At 26.7% G+C, this 19,620-nt stretch overlaps 4 protein-coding genes across 4 annotated transcripts; 2 read left to right on the top strand and 2 right to left on the bottom strand.

Moving 5' to 3' along the window:
- Positions 1-1,137: 1,137 nt before the first annotated feature.
- On the bottom strand, positions 1,138-5,421 carry LOC143221521 (uncharacterized). The gene is given in 7 exon segments (XM_076446948.1): positions 1,138-2,720; positions 2,815-2,938; positions 3,071-3,203; positions 3,607-3,797; positions 4,602-4,703; positions 5,318-5,376; positions 5,379-5,421. Coding segments are annotated over 7 exon segments (2,235 nt in total).
- A 3,384-nt stretch (positions 5,422-8,805) lies between these two features.
- Positions 8,806-11,945, bottom strand: LOC143221520 (uncharacterized). Its single transcript, XM_076446947.1, is given in 3 exon segments — positions 8,806-9,158; positions 9,161-11,216; positions 11,817-11,945. Coding segments are annotated over 3 exon segments (2,538 nt in total).
- Positions 11,946-12,807: 862 nt separating this feature from the next.
- On the top strand, positions 12,808-15,430 carry LOC143221522 (gamma-tubulin complex component 4-like). Its single transcript, XM_076446949.1, has 9 exons — positions 12,808-12,876; positions 12,962-13,100; positions 13,197-13,402; positions 13,513-13,607; positions 13,680-13,978; positions 14,056-14,526; positions 14,604-14,781; positions 14,875-15,097; positions 15,170-15,430. Exons 1-9 carry the CDS (start codon positions 12,808-12,810, stop codon positions 15,428-15,430), a joined length of 1,941 nt encoding a protein of 646 aa, XP_076303064.1.
- Positions 15,431-19,043: 3,613 nt separating this feature from the next.
- On the top strand, positions 19,044-19,581 carry LOC143221519 (integrator complex subunit 11-like; the record flags this gene model as incomplete). The annotated part of the gene is made up of 2 exons (XM_076446946.1): positions 19,044-19,292; positions 19,360-19,581. Coding segments are annotated over exons 1-2 (471 nt in total), but the record flags the coding sequence as incomplete, so codon positions are not given.
- Positions 19,582-19,620: the final 39 nt, after the last annotated feature.

Genomic DNA, 19,620 nt, shown 5'->3' with positions numbered 1-19,620 from the left:
CGATAAATGTTAATTATGATACAAAGTATAAAAAAAAAAAAAAACACAAATATGTAATGCGTATAGACCAACATCGTTCAAAATGTTCTAAACTAGAAATATACGTTTTGATAAATAAATGTCAAAAAGAGAGAAAAAAAAAAAAAATAGGAATATGATGTCAGACACATTACAATAAGTCGCACAGCGTTCTTCAGAACGCGAAAAAATATATCTAATATAGTCGAATAAAGTTTATTGTAAAACACAATTTATCGATAGTAGGTTTGGACTTATGATTCGAAGATCACTGTGCCATTATCAGTTTATAAGATTAAGTACATAAGAGTATGCGAAAATTATATTGTATAGTCTAAAGCCAGCGACTTTTCGAGGCATTCCAATTCAGTCTTAAAATCATACATAGTCAAAGTTCCCTGATTGCTGTAAGAAACTAAAATAGTGATCAGATCTTTAAACATTATATGTATAAGTATAGAAAAACTTTCAAACTGACGAATTAATTCATTTGGCACAAAGTACATTCGGTATTTTAGCATACTCCAACTATGGTGAATTTGCTATCCTATAAATTTTCATACCGTAACATTCCGTTTAGGCAGTATAAAAGAAGAATCTTAATACACATTGTAGAATGTAATAGAAAAAGAAAAATGAAAAATACTTGTTAACCCGACTACAGCGAATGACATTTTCGATTATCCCTGGGTCAATTCGAATTATAAATACATATACGTAATGTCAACTATAAAAAATACATTTGTATAAACAAACTAAAAAAAGCAGATCAAAGTATAACGAAATAAATTAAGCAATGTAAAGTAGGAACCGGATGTTTAGGATTTTTTTTTTTAACTTTTCTATTTAGCACAATCGACAAATATGTTTTATATCAAACTGTGACATGTAAAAGATAATCGAATCTGAAACGCGCTGTATATGTCGTATTATCGTTTCCCTTCACATTTGTCGAAGAAATAGAAATCTTATGAACTGTATCTTAAATTAACGTATTACATCTTTAACGTCGTACGATTTATGTAAGGTGTAGGGAGCCAACTTTTCAGTTTATATCTGCGGATAAGTATTGTGGGTTGGGGTTATGTGAAGGACTTCTTAAAATGTATAAGAACAAGATTAAGACGTCGCAGCTACAACTACGGGGGGAACAACGTCAGGTTCGCCGGCACCATCAGCTACTGCAGAATCAACGACCTTTTTGACTTTTATAGATTCTGCACTAGCTTCAGAGGAACTCTCTGGTTCACCATTTTGCGCAGAAGTACTTTCGCTCGTTGACGAATTAACATTTTCGTTCGATGAGCCCTCATTTAGTCCATTTCTCTGTAATTTATCCTCTGACACTGGCACATCTGTATCTCCGTTTTGTGTTGTACCATTTAACTTTTTCTTTTCGGAATCCACTGTATTTGTGTCTTTTGTTTCATCCGCTACAACCTCTTCTTTCGTTGCTTTCTCTGTCAATTCCTGTTTTGATGCTTCTGCACTTACTTGTTTGTCGGCATCATTTACGGACGCTGCAGCTTCCTCTGTTTCTTTCACTTTAGGCGATTTTACATTAGTTAATTCTGGTTCAGTTTCAGTTTTTGTTTCTTTATTAACTGTTTCTGTCGTATTTTTCACTTCAGTATTTGTATCTGCTTTGCTACTAGCGGCTTCTGGCTCTGTTATCGTTGGTGCAGTAATTTTTTCTACATTTGTTAATGGAACATCACCATTTTCTGCAGGTTTTTCTTCTGTTTTTGTGGGCTCTTGTGCAGATTTTACCGAAGAATCATCATTTTCTGACTTTTTAGTTTCTGTTATACTAGGATTAATTACAACCTTTTCAGTGGACTCCGCTTTTACTTCTTTTTCTGATTTATTGGTACATTCCTCTGACTTTTCATTTATACTGTTACTGTCTTTCTTTTCTTGTAGTGCATTTTCATTAGTTTTTGTATCTGACATTTTTGTGTCATCAGGTTTTGTTTCTTTAAGGATATTTGAAATCTCTTCAGTCTTATTCTCTGTAATAGTAACTTCTTCAGACTTTGATTTAGGCTCACTTGTCCCAACATCCAATGGATCATTGACAGTAGGAATTGCATCTGGTGTAGACTCTACAGTTTTTTCTGTTGTATCCATAGATTTCTCTACTTTTTCAGAAGCCACAGATTTATCCATATCATCCTTTGAAGGTGTTGCTAAATCGGTGTTGCTGCTCACGGCAACTTGCACATTTTCGGGTGTATCTAGTTTTGTACTCACCTCTGACGGTTGAAGTTCTACCTTTTCAGTTTTATTTTCTATTACCTTTTCAGCATTTGATACATCTTTTGTATCAATAACCATAGGCTCTTCCATCTTCACATCTGAGACTTGCGTTTCTTTTGGTAACTGATCTTTTGCACATTCTTTTGCTTCTTCTTGAACAGCTTCTTTTGTTTCTATTTTATCAATCTTCTTCTCATTGACATCAGACATTTCGACGTCTTCGGAAGTATCCATTGGTTCACTAACATCAGGCAGAGCTTTATTTATATTTTCTTGAACCTCTGTAGCTTCTAATTTTTGTCGTTTTGTAGAAGTTTGAAATGTTAAATCTAAAAATGACTTAATAGTTGTGTATGTCACTCTTTCTTCATCTGTAAGAGGAGTATTGCCTTCACGTAGTACTATAACTGTTGATAAGCCTGCTTCTTTTGCAGCAGCAGCTTCTATTATGGAAAATTGAAAATAAGAAATAATGTTAATTCAAAAATATTATTGTTTTCTAAATACTAAAATATGATGAAATGATTAATTACTAACCTTTAACAACATCAGTTAAGAAAATTACATTTGATGATTCAGTTCCAATTTTACTTAATATATTTTTATAACTACTTGATTCTTGTTTTGCACCTATTTCAGTATCAAAATAACCACTGAAATGCTAAAACAATAGTATATTGTTATATTTCATATAAACAATATAAACAAATACAAAATAAAAGAATTGTTTATATTTAATCGCCATATATTTATAAATACAATAATCAATCATAAATAAAATATAACAAAATACCTTAAGTAAATCACCATGTACAGAATGTCCAAATAGAAGTTTTTGTGCTTCGACACTACCACTTGAATAAACATAGACTTTTTTACCATCACTCGTCCATGATTCTAGTGCTTTTGGTACATCTTCATAAACACTACATAAATAATTTACTTATCATTCTTTTGATTATTTTTAGTTATTTCTTATATTATAAATAGTTTATCAGAATTGTACTGATATAATCATATTTTTATCAAACTGAAGTGAGCCCTTACACAACATATTCACCTCACTGCATATGGTGTGTATAGTATACAACTGTATTTTTGTACTACTTTTTAAAAATATAAGTTTTTTTTACATTAATTAATATATAAAAGCCAATAGTAAATTCGAAGATGTATTGAGAGATATGTACAGTGCACTTACAGATAAATTTTTATAAGTATACTACTGAAAACATACCACTAATATTAAATTAATTTCAAACGTTTAATTTCTTGAACCCAAAAATCATTTTAATAAATTGTAAGAGAAAAAGGTTATAAGAAACTCACTGTGCTTTAACTGCTCCAGACTTATAAGCTTCACGCCACACGTGTCCTTGTAATTGTTTCAATGCACCTGTTTTTCGATCGCAATCCATTTGCCATAATATATTTTTTACAAGTGACTCTCTTTCTTCTTCTACATTAGCACCAGTAATTGGTACAAAACCATCAATTTTATTTTCTTCATCTTTTTTTGCCTATGATGAAATTATCAAATAATTATAAGCTTCACTTTAATTAAATAATAATATATAATAAATATCTCATATCTTTAAAAACAGAAGCATTTTTATAAATTTATAAAACTATAATTAAAAAATAATCTTCTTGATTTACATTCTTTTTTAATTTCATTTGTAATTTTATTTCTGTTTCAACTTTTTTCGTGAAATTACTTATATTTATGTTTCAAATATATGAGATGACATTATAATAAATTTACAACTTTTAAAGCTTTAAGTAATGTAAAGCAACAAAAAGTAAAACCCAATAATGTAAAAATTAACAAAAATTGGAAAATGAAATGTGTTAAATGATACTGTAATAACAAAAAGTAATAATAAAGATATGAATTTTCAATGAATTGTTTTAAATAAAAATATAAATAACATGTAACAATAAATATGAAATTAGAAATATATTTAATTTTAATTTCAAAATCTTACAGATGAGAGCACACTTTTGGGACAAAGAATATTCCCAGGTCAATGTCTAGCAACTAAGCAGCTGCCTCTTACCTGTCATGCTATTGGTCACTCCTTATTAAAAATTACAACACTGAATTTATTCTATAGAATTATAATTTTAACAAAATGGAAACGTTTAAAAAATAAATAAAAAATTATTATATTTACTATAAACAAAAAATACCATTTTTTCAGATATTATAATACTTCATATTATTTCCAATATATTTCAATCCGTTTTAATATTAATAAATAAAAAAAAAATATTTTTATATACAATATCTGTGTTTATATTCAATTGTCTGCAATGTTTACCTGCTCCTTCAATTTTTCAAAATCTTGCTTGAATTCTTCATCCTCCCATTTAGTTTCAATGTATTTCTTTAAATTCTCTCGAACGTAAGGAAAAAGTGTGTCCTGAAAGGAAGGTAAACGTGAATGTAGTGTGTTCTTCGCCGATCGAATTAACAGTGCGATGCGCCGTTACGGTTTCCGTTATTTTGAAAAATCGTATGTGCAATAATGTTGCAAAACAATATCTTATAACTCAGCATTTTACGTTTTTATGAATAAGTGGAATTTTTGAAATACTCGTGTAGTTTGTTTTCATTACGTCTTAAACAACAATTCTAAAATTGCGCAAAAAACATTAACGAGTAAACATTGTACAATCCTAAAGTTATAAGTAGAAAGTTCGGCATGATATAAATAATATATTTCATTCGCTTTATATTAGGCGAAACAGAATCTATTGCCTTCCATGAAACTCGCTGTCTCACGAACAGGGAACCTGAAACTGGATTTCAGCCGGCATAGTAATGCTAAGAGAACACACACAATACGCGCGAAAGTATAATTCACAAATTTTTCTCAAGATAAAATATCTATGATAGCGTTTAGAAATTTCTCTGTACGAAACTCCCTGTGTGGAGAATTACGATCATTAAGTATTGTCAGAGAATGTGACGGAAAACCGGTGAAATGCGAGAACCGTAGGGCGCGTTCTGCCTCACGGCCATGGTCTTTGTTACCTTCACGAAGCTTATGCTCGTCGTGGTGCCTTCGATGTCAACTAAGATCACCGTTTCGACAATAAGGTTTCCTCTTGGTCCTGAGTACGCTTTTCCCCGGCCATTTTCACGATTGACTCGCCTTCGACCGTAGGATAAATAACAAATATATCACCTCAGTACGTTCAAGCACGGTGTATATGTCGACGCGTTCTTGTTGAGAGCCGGCGAGTGAATTCGCTCTTCGTTCTGCGCCGGTGTGTGTGCGAACCTGCCTCTCCCTTCACCCCTACTTGTGCTGAGCAACCAGGATCGTATTTATCTTGCTTGTTCTCGATTACACTACTGCTGAACTCCCTATTATATTTTTCATTAAAAAGTGCAATTTGTGCAGTCGCATATGAGTTTTGATAACATCTTAATTACTAAAACTTTGAGATATTATGTTTATTATTTTTACAATTATTACAATTCCATCAATCTTATGAAAATATCATTTCATTTTATTATAAATAATTAATCATACGCTACTTAAATTATGATTAGAAAAATATAACAATTAATTAGTTTATAAATATACAATTTATATTCTATGGTACAATAGTAAATTTAGATTTCATGTATTTTAGTAAAAGTTAAAGAAAAACGAAGGTAGGAAAATTAATTTTCTTTGGATAAAAACTTATCGTTATTTTGTACAAAAGTATTGTAATAAAATATGGACATTTGAAAATATAATTTAAAACAATAAATTACTAAAACCAAAAAAATATTTTTTAAATTTAAGAGGGGTATCTTATGTAATAGATACATTCCTGAATCTTGTACGAAAATTTTAGGTCAGTGTTAGTGAATATATATTTGCGGAAAAGAGCATGTGTTGCATACGTGTGAATCGCTCGCTTCCTTCAGCCAATGAACGAAGCTGGCTTGCGTCTGTGCGATCGTAGCACGACATTATTCCTCCGCAAAAATTGTTTTGATGGATAGTCGTTTAGAAAATGCAGACTTTCAAAAAATTTCATATTATAGACTTTCTAAAATTTATGTACTTTCTTTTCAATATATTTCTCAAGCAAAATAAATTATGATTACAATAAAAGAGCAGGATAAATATTGACTCGCTCGAACGGTTTCTGATATTACTCCGCGTAAAAGTAGTTCCCCATGTGTTATTTTTGTTGATTTTCCAAAAAATTAAGAAAATTTGAATGATGTTTACAAGCAACAGAAAATATAAAGTATAATCCTTTTACATTTACTGAAAATACTGATTTTCCTACATCGAAAAGTTAAGTTTTATTATGTGCGATTGCAAGTATAAAGTAACACAGCTGGTAAATGCGACCACCTGATTTTTGCAAGACAGCGCCGCGTCGGACGCAGAGGCGCAACCATTTAAATTTTGACATTTGTCCCAGCTGCACGTGTACCTTGACTGTATCTACATATGAGAACAACGCGCACACATTACTGTTAAGAATTAGTATGCGTTTCTTCTTATTGCTTCAAAAAAAAATGATCACATTAATTTTATCGAAACTCATGGATTTCGACATACTCTATCTTATTACAATAAATATAGACATTATAAAAATTAATAAATATAAATATTTAAGAAATTTATAATAGATAGAAATATAGAAATAAACATTTAAAAAGTACTTTAATTTTTGTAATACAAGAGTAAAAATTTTGTAATTTATAAAAAGCTATATCATTTTAAATCAATATTTCAAATAAAATTATTATACTCATTTTTTCAAAAGTAAAAAAATGTTCCTTATCACTCATTGTAAATAAAATTAATTAAGAAATATATCATTATAAAATAATAAATATAATTACTTATTCTTTTTATTACAAACTTTTTTAACAATTTGTACATAATAATTGAAAATAATTATATATTTTATATATGATATATCTAAACACTTGCATATATATAATAAATTACATAATTCTATATCGTAAATGTATTAAATGTAATGTATTATAATTACTCTGTTATAAAATAATATTTGCCAATTTGAAGATACATTAGTATTACAAATATGTGGCCATAACAAAACTAAGAAAATGTGTCATAGCAAAATGCACAATAAAGTTTATTTTGCTACAATTTTGAATGTTTTATTCACATAATATTTGTACTCATAAAAGCTTTTCCTCATATGCAATATGTAATACATAGTTCTGTTAAAATAAGCAGGGTATGTTTTATATCTATAATATCTTGTACATAAGAAAAAGACTCTAAAATTTATTTATTATACAATAATTATTATAAAATAATATATAAAATAATTTATTAAGTATTTTTAACTTTTGTAGATGTTTTCAAATCAGAACATACGTAATTTTTTTGAATTATCAATATCCATCAATAAAAGAATAATTTGACAAATACATATATAATCTTTCTTTATTTAGAGTAAAACCTTGAATAATTGAAATTTCTTCATTTTATAATTTTTTTATATTCAGCATTTAAAGTTTCAACAATGATTTATTTTCAAAGATTGAAATTTATTCCTCAATACATTTATATATAGTTTCAGGTACTATGTTTGCAACAAGTTACAGTATATCGTTTTTAATTTACATCTAATTATCTTACAAAATATTATATACATAATGAAGACTTGATTTTAAAGAAAATTATAATAACATATCATTATGTTCATAAACAAAACAATTAAATAAAACTACTTAAATACTACTGTATTACTGAATTGAAATTATTGAAAAATTAATTTATTTTTATTAAGTCATTAAAGAATTATGAATAAATTTTTTCTATCTGCTGTATATTACAGCAAATATTTTACGAAAAAGAGTACATTGAAGAAAAATGAAAATGAAAGTTATACATATAAAATTATTTAAATTTGATTGAAAAAGGTCTGTATAAAAGTTGATAGGTATTTTTAGTAACATAATACAAAAATTATTTCTTTAAATAAAAACAGTTACATGTAAAGTTCTATACAAAAAACTAATCAACTTTCACATTAAAATATTTAATACAAGAAAGAGTTTGTTTAATAAAACATCAACTTATTATTTATTATTCAGTTATATAATATAAATATATTTATTCTATGAAATAATATACAAAGAAATATTTTAAAATATTATTGAAGAACAATATCTAATTTTTATTAAAAACCAATAAAGGAATCTCTGTTTCTAAATAAAAAATGATTAATTTAAAATAATTTGATGAAATCATAATGAAACTGTCAAAAATTAAAATGTCTATTACAATACTTTTCTAATTTCAGATTATATCCTTTGATTAATTAATCAGACAGGTATCCAAAAGGATGACATAATAAAAAACTTATGTGTAAAATATTTATAATAAATAAATCTTTGTAAATAAATATAACTTATAATAAATAAGATTTGTCTACATTACAATTAATTAATGCATTTTAATTTAAATAATCAGTTGCATAATCGAGGTTCCACAGCATTTGTTTAAAAATTGTCTGATATATAAGCTATATCTCTTCAGATTTTATGTTTTGTAATTTTTTTAACTTTTCTCCTAGATGTTTATTTAAATGTATTCTAATTTCTTGTTGATTACTACATTTTTCACCACATTCAGGACATTCAGGATCACCTTCACCATGTTCTCGTTTTCGATGTTTGGATCGATTATTATAAGTAGAAAATGATTCACCACAATCTGGACACTGATAAGGTTGTTCACCAGTATGTTTCCTACGGTGATGATCTCTGGAATCTTTTCTTCTAAAACTCATATTACAATATTCACAGACAAACGGTTTTTTACCAGTATGTAATAATACATGATTATATAAAGATTTAGTATCATTAAATCCTTTTCACATTGTGCACATTTATAACGTCTCTCACCATTATGTTTACTTTTAATGTGATTTACTAAAAGTTGTTTTACTCTGTATGTAGCATTACATATGTCACACTGATAAATAGGATCTACTCTCCCTTCATGTACTCTTTCCTTGTGTGCTTTTAACGACATTTGATGCTTAAATTTTTCATGACACTCTCCACATTCATACCATGGTTTTTGTTTTGTCAAAATTGGATCCTGATTATTTATTTCATGAACTTCTATCATATGGTATTTCAACATACGATATGTTGGAAAATCTTCCACACAAATTGGGCATGTAAATAATTGTGGTAATGTTACACTTTTGTCATTTTTCCAATGTTTCTCTAAATGTTCATTCATATTCTGTTTTTTACTAAATGATTTATTGCATATATTACAAGTATACCTATTATAAGAAAAGTGAATTTTTCTATGAAGTTTTAAAGCATTTGTAGTCCTACATCGTTGACCACAGATGTCACATTGATATGGTCTTTCACCTGTATGAATTCGATGATGTTCTTTCAATCTAGCTTTCAACTGAAAAGACTTACCACATAATTCACAAATGTGAGGTCTTGCTCCTTTATGAACGAAAAGATAATGTTCATATAAAGAATTTTCTGCTCTAAAATCTTTTCCACAAGTACTACAAATAAATTCATTCATATTTTCATTATGTCTCATTTCATGAAACTCTAGTCTTTCTTTTCGTACAAAATGTTTAGGACATTTAGAGCAATGATATTGACGTGGAGAGATAACTTTTGTTTCATTTCCATCTATCATTAAAGAAAGTGTAGAGTCTTCACAGGTAGCACATGTAACTAAATCATTAATAGCATCTGGATCCAAGTCTGAGATCAGTTTACCACAAAGATTACAGTTTATAGATACTTTTTCCTGTTTTGTTGTTGCTATTGCCTTTTGTATAATATCATCACTAATAGTATCTTCGCTAGTACCAACTTGAATTTGTTTTACACCAGAATGTTTGTAATTTTTTTGATGTCCATTTAATCTGGATCTTTTTGTAAATAATTTTCCACATTCTACACAAATATAACGTTGTAAACTTTTATGTGTGTGAAAATAATGATCCCATAATAAATTTTCAGTACTTGTTTCTTTATCACATAATGTACATTCATACTTATCTATTTTATCTAATTTGTGTCTTTCCATGTGAAATTCGTATTTCAAATGTGAAAGATAACGTGCTCCACATAGTTTACATATATACTTCAAACAAGATTTATACATATCATTTTCATCTTGTGCATTATCTTTTCCAAGCATATCTTGTGATTTGGTTATATATGTATCTTTCTCACTTTTATAATCAGTCTCACTATCTAACCAATATGTATTATCACTTTCAGGCTCATTTTTCACTAATGGATCTGCAGAATCATAGTTATAGTTCAGCAAATTCTCATTAGATACATATGGTGTCTCTTCAATTTTTGAAACTTTTGATAAATGAACAGAAGAATCATAAGAATTTAATTCCTTAAGCTCTCTTTTTAATTTTTTCTCTAGTCCAATTTCTGAGTTTTGTTTTTCAGATAATACATCAATACAATTTAAATTCTCTTCTTGCAAGACAGGTAATGTCAGACTTACTTGATTAGGTATATTTTCAATGTCTTCTGTAATTGTTGTTTTATTTCCATATTTTAAATGTACGTTATTTTTAGCATTATTATTATGTACTATATTTTTCTCTTTTATAATATGTTTTTTTTCAGAGTGATTTATCATTGCTAATGAGATTTGGAAGGTATAATCACAGCCTTGAGAATTACTGACTAATAAAATCATTAAATCTACATTACAATTTGGACATGTATATACAGCATCACTATGAATTTGTGAAAAGTCTGTTATTTCTTTAGACAGATCAAAGAAAGATTTTATTTGTGATGCATTTTCTAATCTCTTAGAATATTCCAATACCTCTTGAATAAATTTGTAATAAAAAATGATTTTATCATAACATGGCAAGCATACATACTTTGAACCATTATCATCGATAGATATCTGCAAAAATTATTTAAATTAATATTAATTTAAAATCCTTTTATATAATAATACATTTATATAAAATATAAATATCTTGTTTTATATATATACATATATATATATATAAAGATTATATACAAAACAAAGACCACAAGAAAAAACATGGTAGATCATATTTCTTATCTCTTTATTATGTAGTAGAAGTTTTCAAATTCAAAATACCCATTAAGAAATCCCATATAAAATGTTTGTCCATTTTATTTTTGAATCAAATATGCATTTTTTCCATCTTCTAGCATGTCTCAAAAAAATTGATTGTCATAAGATTAGTTACATCATTACCTTTTTATAAAATATTGCTGATTTACCACTTATTTTTAAGAGGCTTATATTTAAAAATTATGCCTCTTTTTAACCATATCATAAAATATTCCTTTTTAGTTACCAAATAATATCAAAATTAAATATTAACAAAAATAAATTCTTCATATTTTTTTCATGTGATCTTTAAACAGCTGAATTGTCAAAATACTTTAGGAGTCATTTGATATAAATAAAATATTTAAATTTCAGAAAGAAATTGATACTTTAACTTCTGTTATATGTATATTAACATACTGAAATTGGTAATGTTTCTTTTATTTTATGTATTAAATCTGTTGATCCTTCAAAGATACTTTTATATTTTCCATCTGCAAGATTTACACCACACAAACGACATATAAATATATTCTTTGATGCATCCATAACTGAATCTCTGAAAAATTTGTCATTAAAGAGAATTTGTCATATAAAAGTATTTATTGTTCTTATAAGTGCTTTCTTATATCTGACTATAATATTGAATAATTGTTTGAAGTTTATTAAAAATATATTATATACACTAATAATATACTTACACATAATTTTAATGAGTGTTTAGTTGAGGTTATTTCTCTATACTGAAATGATAAATAAATATAATTATTTATATTAAATAAAAAATATTATCTTTTTAAAATAAATAATACACAATTTGTTAAAATATTTTTAAATATTTTAGATGTCATTGAGAATTAGAAAATAATTTATTAACCTTAGTTATTATTTTATAATACTACCAAATATTTTTCTCAATAGTAATAATATAATTTTGTATTTCATGAATGACGTTTACCACGTTGTTTATGCTTAATTCTATCATGCTATATAATTCTTCTTCATGCAAACTAATAAATACACGTTTTCAATCGAAAGTAGATTACATGAGAAGATAGTCTTTAAGTTATGATTTATCTGTATATACATGTACATGTATAATTCGAAACAAATGTTTAAACCAAAATAAAAACACATCGATAAAATGTATAAAATGTACTGACATTGACAGTTAATCTTGTAATAAAATATTTAATATGAACAAGAAATGGATATACCAAAAAGTATAACTTTTTTTTTACTTATAATGAATATAATATCCTTTTGTCATATTTTGATGTTAAAAGTAATTAATTTCGACGCTTGAATTTAGGTTATATAGGTTGTACTTTGTATATTACATTTTGTACTATGTGTAACATAGTTTAATATGAAAGAGTAATATTTTATTAAGTTGAAAAGTCCTGATAAAATGTTACATGAAGTACTGTTATCATTGTGGGGATGTTCAACCAATGCTTTACAAATATTGGAATCAGATGTGATTATAATGTTATATTCACTAATATTATAATTAGTTTTAAATGAAATAATTTATTTATGTGCCTGAAATTTATTATTTATAGACTATAGATCTTGAGAAATATTTACATCCTGGAGAACGTGTGTTACTTAAAAAAATATTGGATATAGTTGAACAATGCAATATTATTAGAAATTTCATTCAAGAATGTACCACTTCTGATAATTTAAAATCTACTGAAGGTATCAAAATTTTTATTAAATTTTATTAAATTAAATAATTAAATAATATGTATCATAGTAATTTATAATTTATTAATATTTACATACATATTATAGATTTACAGAATCAGGATATGCCTCAGGGTTTATACTTACAAGCTCTTTGCGAAGGAATGGATCAAGCTTTAGAACCTTTTCGTGAAGAAATTGTTGATTTGGAAAATATTGTTCTTCGTGATAGTTATACTCCATTATCATTAATTCTTTGTCGTATCCAAAATTACATGTGTCTATTTTCTGTTTTGAATTCTATTATAAGAGAGGTAAGTTAGGATTATTAATATGATAAATTAATATCTAAAATAGTATTTAAAATACTCAAATAAAAAATTTAATTTCATTTTATTATAATTTTATTCTTAATTTATTTCAGATTCGTACACAGAAACTACATGGTTGTAAATTATTACAATGTTTACATCAAAATATGTATACTGGTATTCCTACTGTGAAATCTGCAATAGAAAAGTAAATATAGTTATACTACATTATTTTACTTTATTTCATTTATACAGTTGCTAATCACTTTGCATTATTCAGGATGTCTCACTGTGTGCACATAGTGTTTTATAAACACTTAACTAGCTGGTTATTATATGGTCATATAGAAGATATGTACGTTGAGTTTTTCATTCAAAAAATATCTGAAAAACAAAACAGTTTGATATTAGTAGATGATAAAAATAATTTTATCGATACAAGATTTAGTGGAGATATGTGGAATTATAATGTTCAAATAGATATGCTTCCATCCTATATCAGACCATCTTTAGCAACTAAAATTTTAACTATAGGGCAAACGATTATAATGTTTGGAAATGACCCAAGACAGAAAAAAGGTAATTTATATGTAAACAATTTTAAATTGCTTAAAACAAGAGTTAAAACCATTGACAGTTTTTGTATTTGTTTATAGATTTTGCTATAAGTGACCAAACTGAAACTTCTATATGGGGAGAGAAAGAATATGAATATTTTCTTAAGCTTCAGAATCTCCAGAAAAAACATATTTTTAATATTGTAGAATTTGAACGTACAATTGATGAATTAAAGCAATGTATAACAGAACTTTTATGGCGGGTTGCTGTTGAGGAAGCACAACTTGTACAACAACTTAAATTAGTAAAAGATTTTTTTCTAATGGGACGTGGTGATTTATTTCTTGAATTTATTAGACTTACAGCTCATATATTGAATAAATCTCCAACACAACATACATCTAGAGATATTAATTTAGCTTTTCAAATGGCATTAAGGAAAATGCATTTAAATGATGAAAATGCTATGGATAGCTTTAATTTTATAGTACCAGTTCCAGTAGAGGAAAGTGAAGATATTGAGGCAGAAGGTATGGAATTTACTGAAAAGGAACGTGAAGATCCTATTGGTAAGATATTTTATTATTCAATCTTATATTTTTTAAGTAGGTCAAATTTATGCTAATACAGTATAATATTATTATAGAAAGACGTGGATGGGGTATGATTACTTTAAAATATAAAGTCGTTTGGCCACTACATTTATTATTTAATCCATCTGCTTTAAACGATTACAATACATTATTTAAATTTTTGCTAAGGGTTAAAAAAACACAAATTGATTTGTGGAACCTTTGGAGTGAGCATATGTATCATAAAAACATGTAAGATATGATCTAATTATTATATCATATTAGATTCTAATAGATATAATATCGTCCATTTTTATTAAATACTAATATTTTCCATTATTACAGAGATATTGGTGTAATTCAGCTAAGAAATAATTTAATTTTTATTATTGATAATTTACAATACTATTTACAAGTTGATGTACTAGAAAGTCAATATACAATAATGGAAACAAATATGAAAAATACTCGAAATTTTGAAGATGTACAAAAAGCACATTCTATTTTTTTAGCTAATGTTATGTCACAAACATTTTTATTGGGAAGTTCAATAGAAAGAAAAAATCCTGTATGTTATATTTTAAATCAAATAATTTTACAATTTTGATCTGCTTATTTATTTGGTAAATATTTTCAATAGGTAAATAAATTAATAAAACTTTTGTTACGACTTTGCGATGATTTTATCTTGCAAGCATCGATGTGGGAAGTAGATAATTTACTTTTAACAGAGCAAGAAGAACTTAAAACTTTATCTGATACCCTAGAGAGTCTAATGGGTTGGCTAACTAAAACATTGAATAGAGTACGTGCACAACCAAGTGGAGAACATTTAGCTCAATTATTATTGAGATTGGATTTCAATAGATGGTTCAGCAAAAAGATGGAAAAAAACATATGAATTATTTAAACGCTAATAAATAATGTAGAAGCATATAATGAATTTATAATATTTTGCTTTAAAGTAGTTATTACTTATTATGTACATATTGAACTTATTTTTTATATCTTATATATTATTGACTCCTTTGACAATACTGTCCTACAAATTTTAATTTTTTTTCTATTTTCTCAACAATTTTCTCCAAAATTATGTTGGAGTGTATAATTAATCTGATTTCAAAATCGATAAATTATTAAAATGAAAAAAATACGAAAATACATAATAAATAAAATTATGCAAAAGTTTAATTTTATGTTTAATTTATTAGAAATATAAATATAAAACAAATACATATTAATACTAAAAGAAAAATAAATTTAATAATTTTTACATCAATGTAATATAAAATAAGCAATAAATTATATTTTTCATTTGTTTATTTCTAAAATTTATTGTGTCGTATATCATAAAAAATGATTGCTTTTTATAACAACTTTTAATACAATAATTGTATTTGTAATGTAATAAACTTTTATATTAACTAGTCAAATATGGATAGACTTAATTGTATTGTATTGTTAGTTAAAACCTCAAAAAATGAGTAATTTAATAAAATTAAATTAAATTATATTACATTGTTCAAAGCGAATTTTAATGTGCAATATTTATTGGGTAATTCTTTTGGCATTTGCTTTCCTGGTCACGAATGCGTAATTGACAAACTATATAAATAAGTATTTATATACATATGTACTATTTCTTGTCTTATTACGGCACTAATTCCTTCAATAAGATAGATAAGAATAAAAAATTCAAGCAATGTCAGTTAGCACCATCTATTATTTTGCGCTCGAAGCTCAAGAAAGTAACAGGAACATAGAATGTACAAGGAAGTCGTTTAAATATTGCTATATGATAGACAAGGACAGAAAGCAGTTAGAAAAGGATAGAGGCGACGTCGCAGTGAAAAATCACAAATTATCAAGTATCGACAATTAATTTACGAACTTTTATAAGCTTCATCGGAAAACTGAAGCTTCGAGTAACATTCTTATTCCAAATTTATACATAATTTCAAGCTAATTAGTTTACTATTAATAATTATTTAATGGCGTGGATAATTTGACAATAACGTCGCGCACGATCGTTTGTTAAAAAATTTAATTATAGTTGAAACTAGAAGTAAAATGTGACCAAAAGTATTATGAGGAGACGTGCAAGAATGCTTTTATAATGAGTGCATAAAATTCGTAAATTAATTGCATAAAAGATAGTTATTAATAATTAACAATTAGGATTTCGGTAACATTTAGAACATTCCGTGGAATAATTATTAATAATTAATTAATTAAGAAGAAATTAATATGGAAAGTCATATTGGAAAATTCGTCAAGGATTTGGCTTTATAATGCAATTATAAAAGTTCATAAATTAATCGCGGAAATTGAGTAATTTGTGAATTTTCCTCAGTCGAATCGATTTATTTGAAAGTATCAGGAACATATAGAGTTAGTAAACTAACGTTAGCGCCATCTACAATTTTAGACTAAAAACTTATGTTCCGCTTCAAAATCATAGATGGCGCTGATGTCAGTTTACTAACTCTGATTATATGCTCCTGATATTAGGTTGGAGAAAAAGAAATTCATTATTTTCATAATTTTAAATGGATTTCTTTTTCTCCAACAATAAATTATATTAGCTTGAGGGAAAAGAAATCCATTATTTTTGTAATTTTAAATGGATTTCCTTTTTCCTAACAATAAATTATATTAGGTTGGGGAAAAAGAAATCAATTATTTTTATAATTTTATAATTTTCTTATTTTTATCACTTTTACACTACTTCCTTAAACATTCTATGTTCTTGTTACTTTTTGAGCTTCAAGTCCAAAATAATAGATGGCGCTGACCGAAGTTGCTTGGATTATCTATCCTTGTCTATCTTATTGATTGCATTAGCATGATATCAACGGAGTGGATTAGAGGTATATCGAGTTTATTTATTAACAATATTTGTACTATCTATGACATTTTGCATACTTTAGACAATAGTTTTTTTTAATCCCTTGCTATTTTTACAATAACATCAATGAAGTTACAGTCACTATACGTAAACAAAATTTACTATTAATTTGAATAGTTTATCTTCATTAATAATAGAATTTGGACAATATAAGATTCACAAACATGTGGTTAAAATAACTAATAAATAATACAGATCGTCAGTTGCAATGTGTAAATAATAAATTTGATAATTTATATATATATAATATATAATATATATAATATAATAATATATTTATATAAATTATCAAATTTATGTTGTTAACAACAAATTGTTCTCAATGTAAATTTATAATACAAATGAAAAAATGAATAAATTAATGCCTATTACTTGAACTCATAATACATTTATGTTAAAACTTACCTATACTTTGGAAAGAGTTCATAAATTATTACCCCTATGGTTAATAATAAATTGGTGATAATGAGAATTTATCAGAAAAGTGAAAAAATTAATAAATTATTAACTGCTATAGCGGAAAAGTAATAATTAATAAAATCGGTAAACTTCGGAAATTTCCGTGGATATTCTCACCATAATTGTTTCAAATTATTAGTAATTTAGAGAAATTGCTTATAATTTTGCTATTAGTATAAAAGGGTCAATGTTATACATAAATATAACATAAGTGAGATATACTGGACGATGATTTTAGTGTCAATTACCCATAATTACGGCCCTGATTGCCGTAGCGCCAAAATCTCGGTTACGAGTTCCCAGTATGTAATTTACGTTCTGTCAACATTGAACATCATCCTAATATTGTTTCTGGATGGTTTCTTTTTTAGAAAAGGCTACAGAATACGCTATTGTGTAACAAATTCGTGTCAGATAAAGAATTTTTCGTAAAATTGCAATATGCGTTGAAAGTATACTTGACGGTTTTATTCAAACTTTGATAATAAATTGTAATTATTCAGAAGCACATATAATTATAACTATAGATATTGATATATTCGGAAAACTCTCTCCTAACTTTTAAAATAAAAATGAATACCTTACCTTTTTTTGGTTTTCACTTAATCTTTCATGTTAGTCAAAAATTGTGCGCTTTTAGGAAAACTCATATTTTTTGAAAACTTAGAGTGATAGAGCGATTTTGTTTTCGGATTCGTATTCAGGAAGGTAAGACCCATATGAATTATCCAATGGATATTACAAATTTGAGAAAAAGTTAAAATTTGTTGGACAATGTGGTTATACGCAATTTTGAATGCAGCCTTAACATAACTGAAAGGTTATGTTTACAAATGTTTGCTATAAAATCACATTGACATCGCGTAATACGAATTAATGCTTAGATGTAATATGTTCTTAATTACAAAAATGAGGCAAGATTAATCAGTAATTGTGTATTTGACATTTCTAATAACTTACTGAATAAATATTTGTATATTTCTTAATCAAAACACTGGTAGGGTAGGTGAGTTGTAAAGTACATTAAAATGTCAGTAGTAAGTTAAAAGTTAAAAATCAGTAGTTTTTTATTTTTTCAAAATTAGTTTCAATTATATTGAAAGTTATTTTATGGTACTATACTTTAATTAATATGTTGTTTAGAAAAATGCCTGATATTAAAGTCACTCCTTTGGGAGCTGGTCAAGATGTCGGAAGAAGCTGTATTCTTGTATCAATGGGTGGAAAAAACATTATGTTAGATTGTGGTATGCATATGGGTTTCAATGATGAGAGACGATTCCCAGATTTTTCCTATATAATCCCAGAAGGACCAGCAACTAATTATATAGATTGTGTGATTATTTCACACTTTCATCTAGATCATTGTGGTGCTCTTCCATATTTTACAGAGATGGTAATGTAAGATATGTGTATTGTATATTGATATATATATAGCTTTTAAGAAATGATTTGATTTACAGGTAGGTTATACTGGTCCAATTTATATGACACATCCAACGAAAGCCATTGCACCGATCTTACTTGAAGATATGAGAAAAGTTGCAGTGGAACGTAAAGGAGAAAGCAACTTTTTCACGTCACAAATGATAAAAGACTGTATGAAAAAAGTCATTGCTGTTACATTGCATCAGTCTGTAATGGTTGATTCAGAATTAGAGATAAAAGCATATTATGCGGGGCATGTACTTGGTGCAGCAATGTTTTGGATTCGTGTTGGTTCA

Source organism: Lasioglossum baleicum, unplaced genomic scaffold (assembly GCF_051020765.1).
Source record: "Lasioglossum baleicum unplaced genomic scaffold, iyLasBale1 scaffold2567, whole genome shotgun sequence".
In the NCBI taxonomy this organism is placed as follows: Eukaryota; Metazoa; Arthropoda; class Insecta; order Hymenoptera; family Halictidae; genus Lasioglossum; species Lasioglossum baleicum.
The sequence above is the reverse complement of the archived record's forward strand: the minus strand, read 5'-3'. Positions and strand labels throughout refer to the sequence as shown.

What these genes read in the sequence shown, in the direction of transcription:
- LOC143221522 (XM_076446949.1), top strand. Translation starts at nt 12,808, where the DNA reads ATGTTACATGAAGTACTGTTATCATTGTGGGGATGTTCAACCAATGCT. An exon ending in TGAATTCTATTATAAGAGAG is followed by an intron (nt 13,403 to 13,512) that starts GTAAGTTAGGAT and finishes AATTTATTTCAG; the next exon opens with ATTCGTACACAGAAACTACA. An exon ending in GTGAAATCTGCAATAGAAAA is followed by an intron (nt 13,608 to 13,679) that starts GTAAATATAGTT and finishes TGCATTATTCAG; the next exon opens with GATGTCTCACTGTGTGCACA.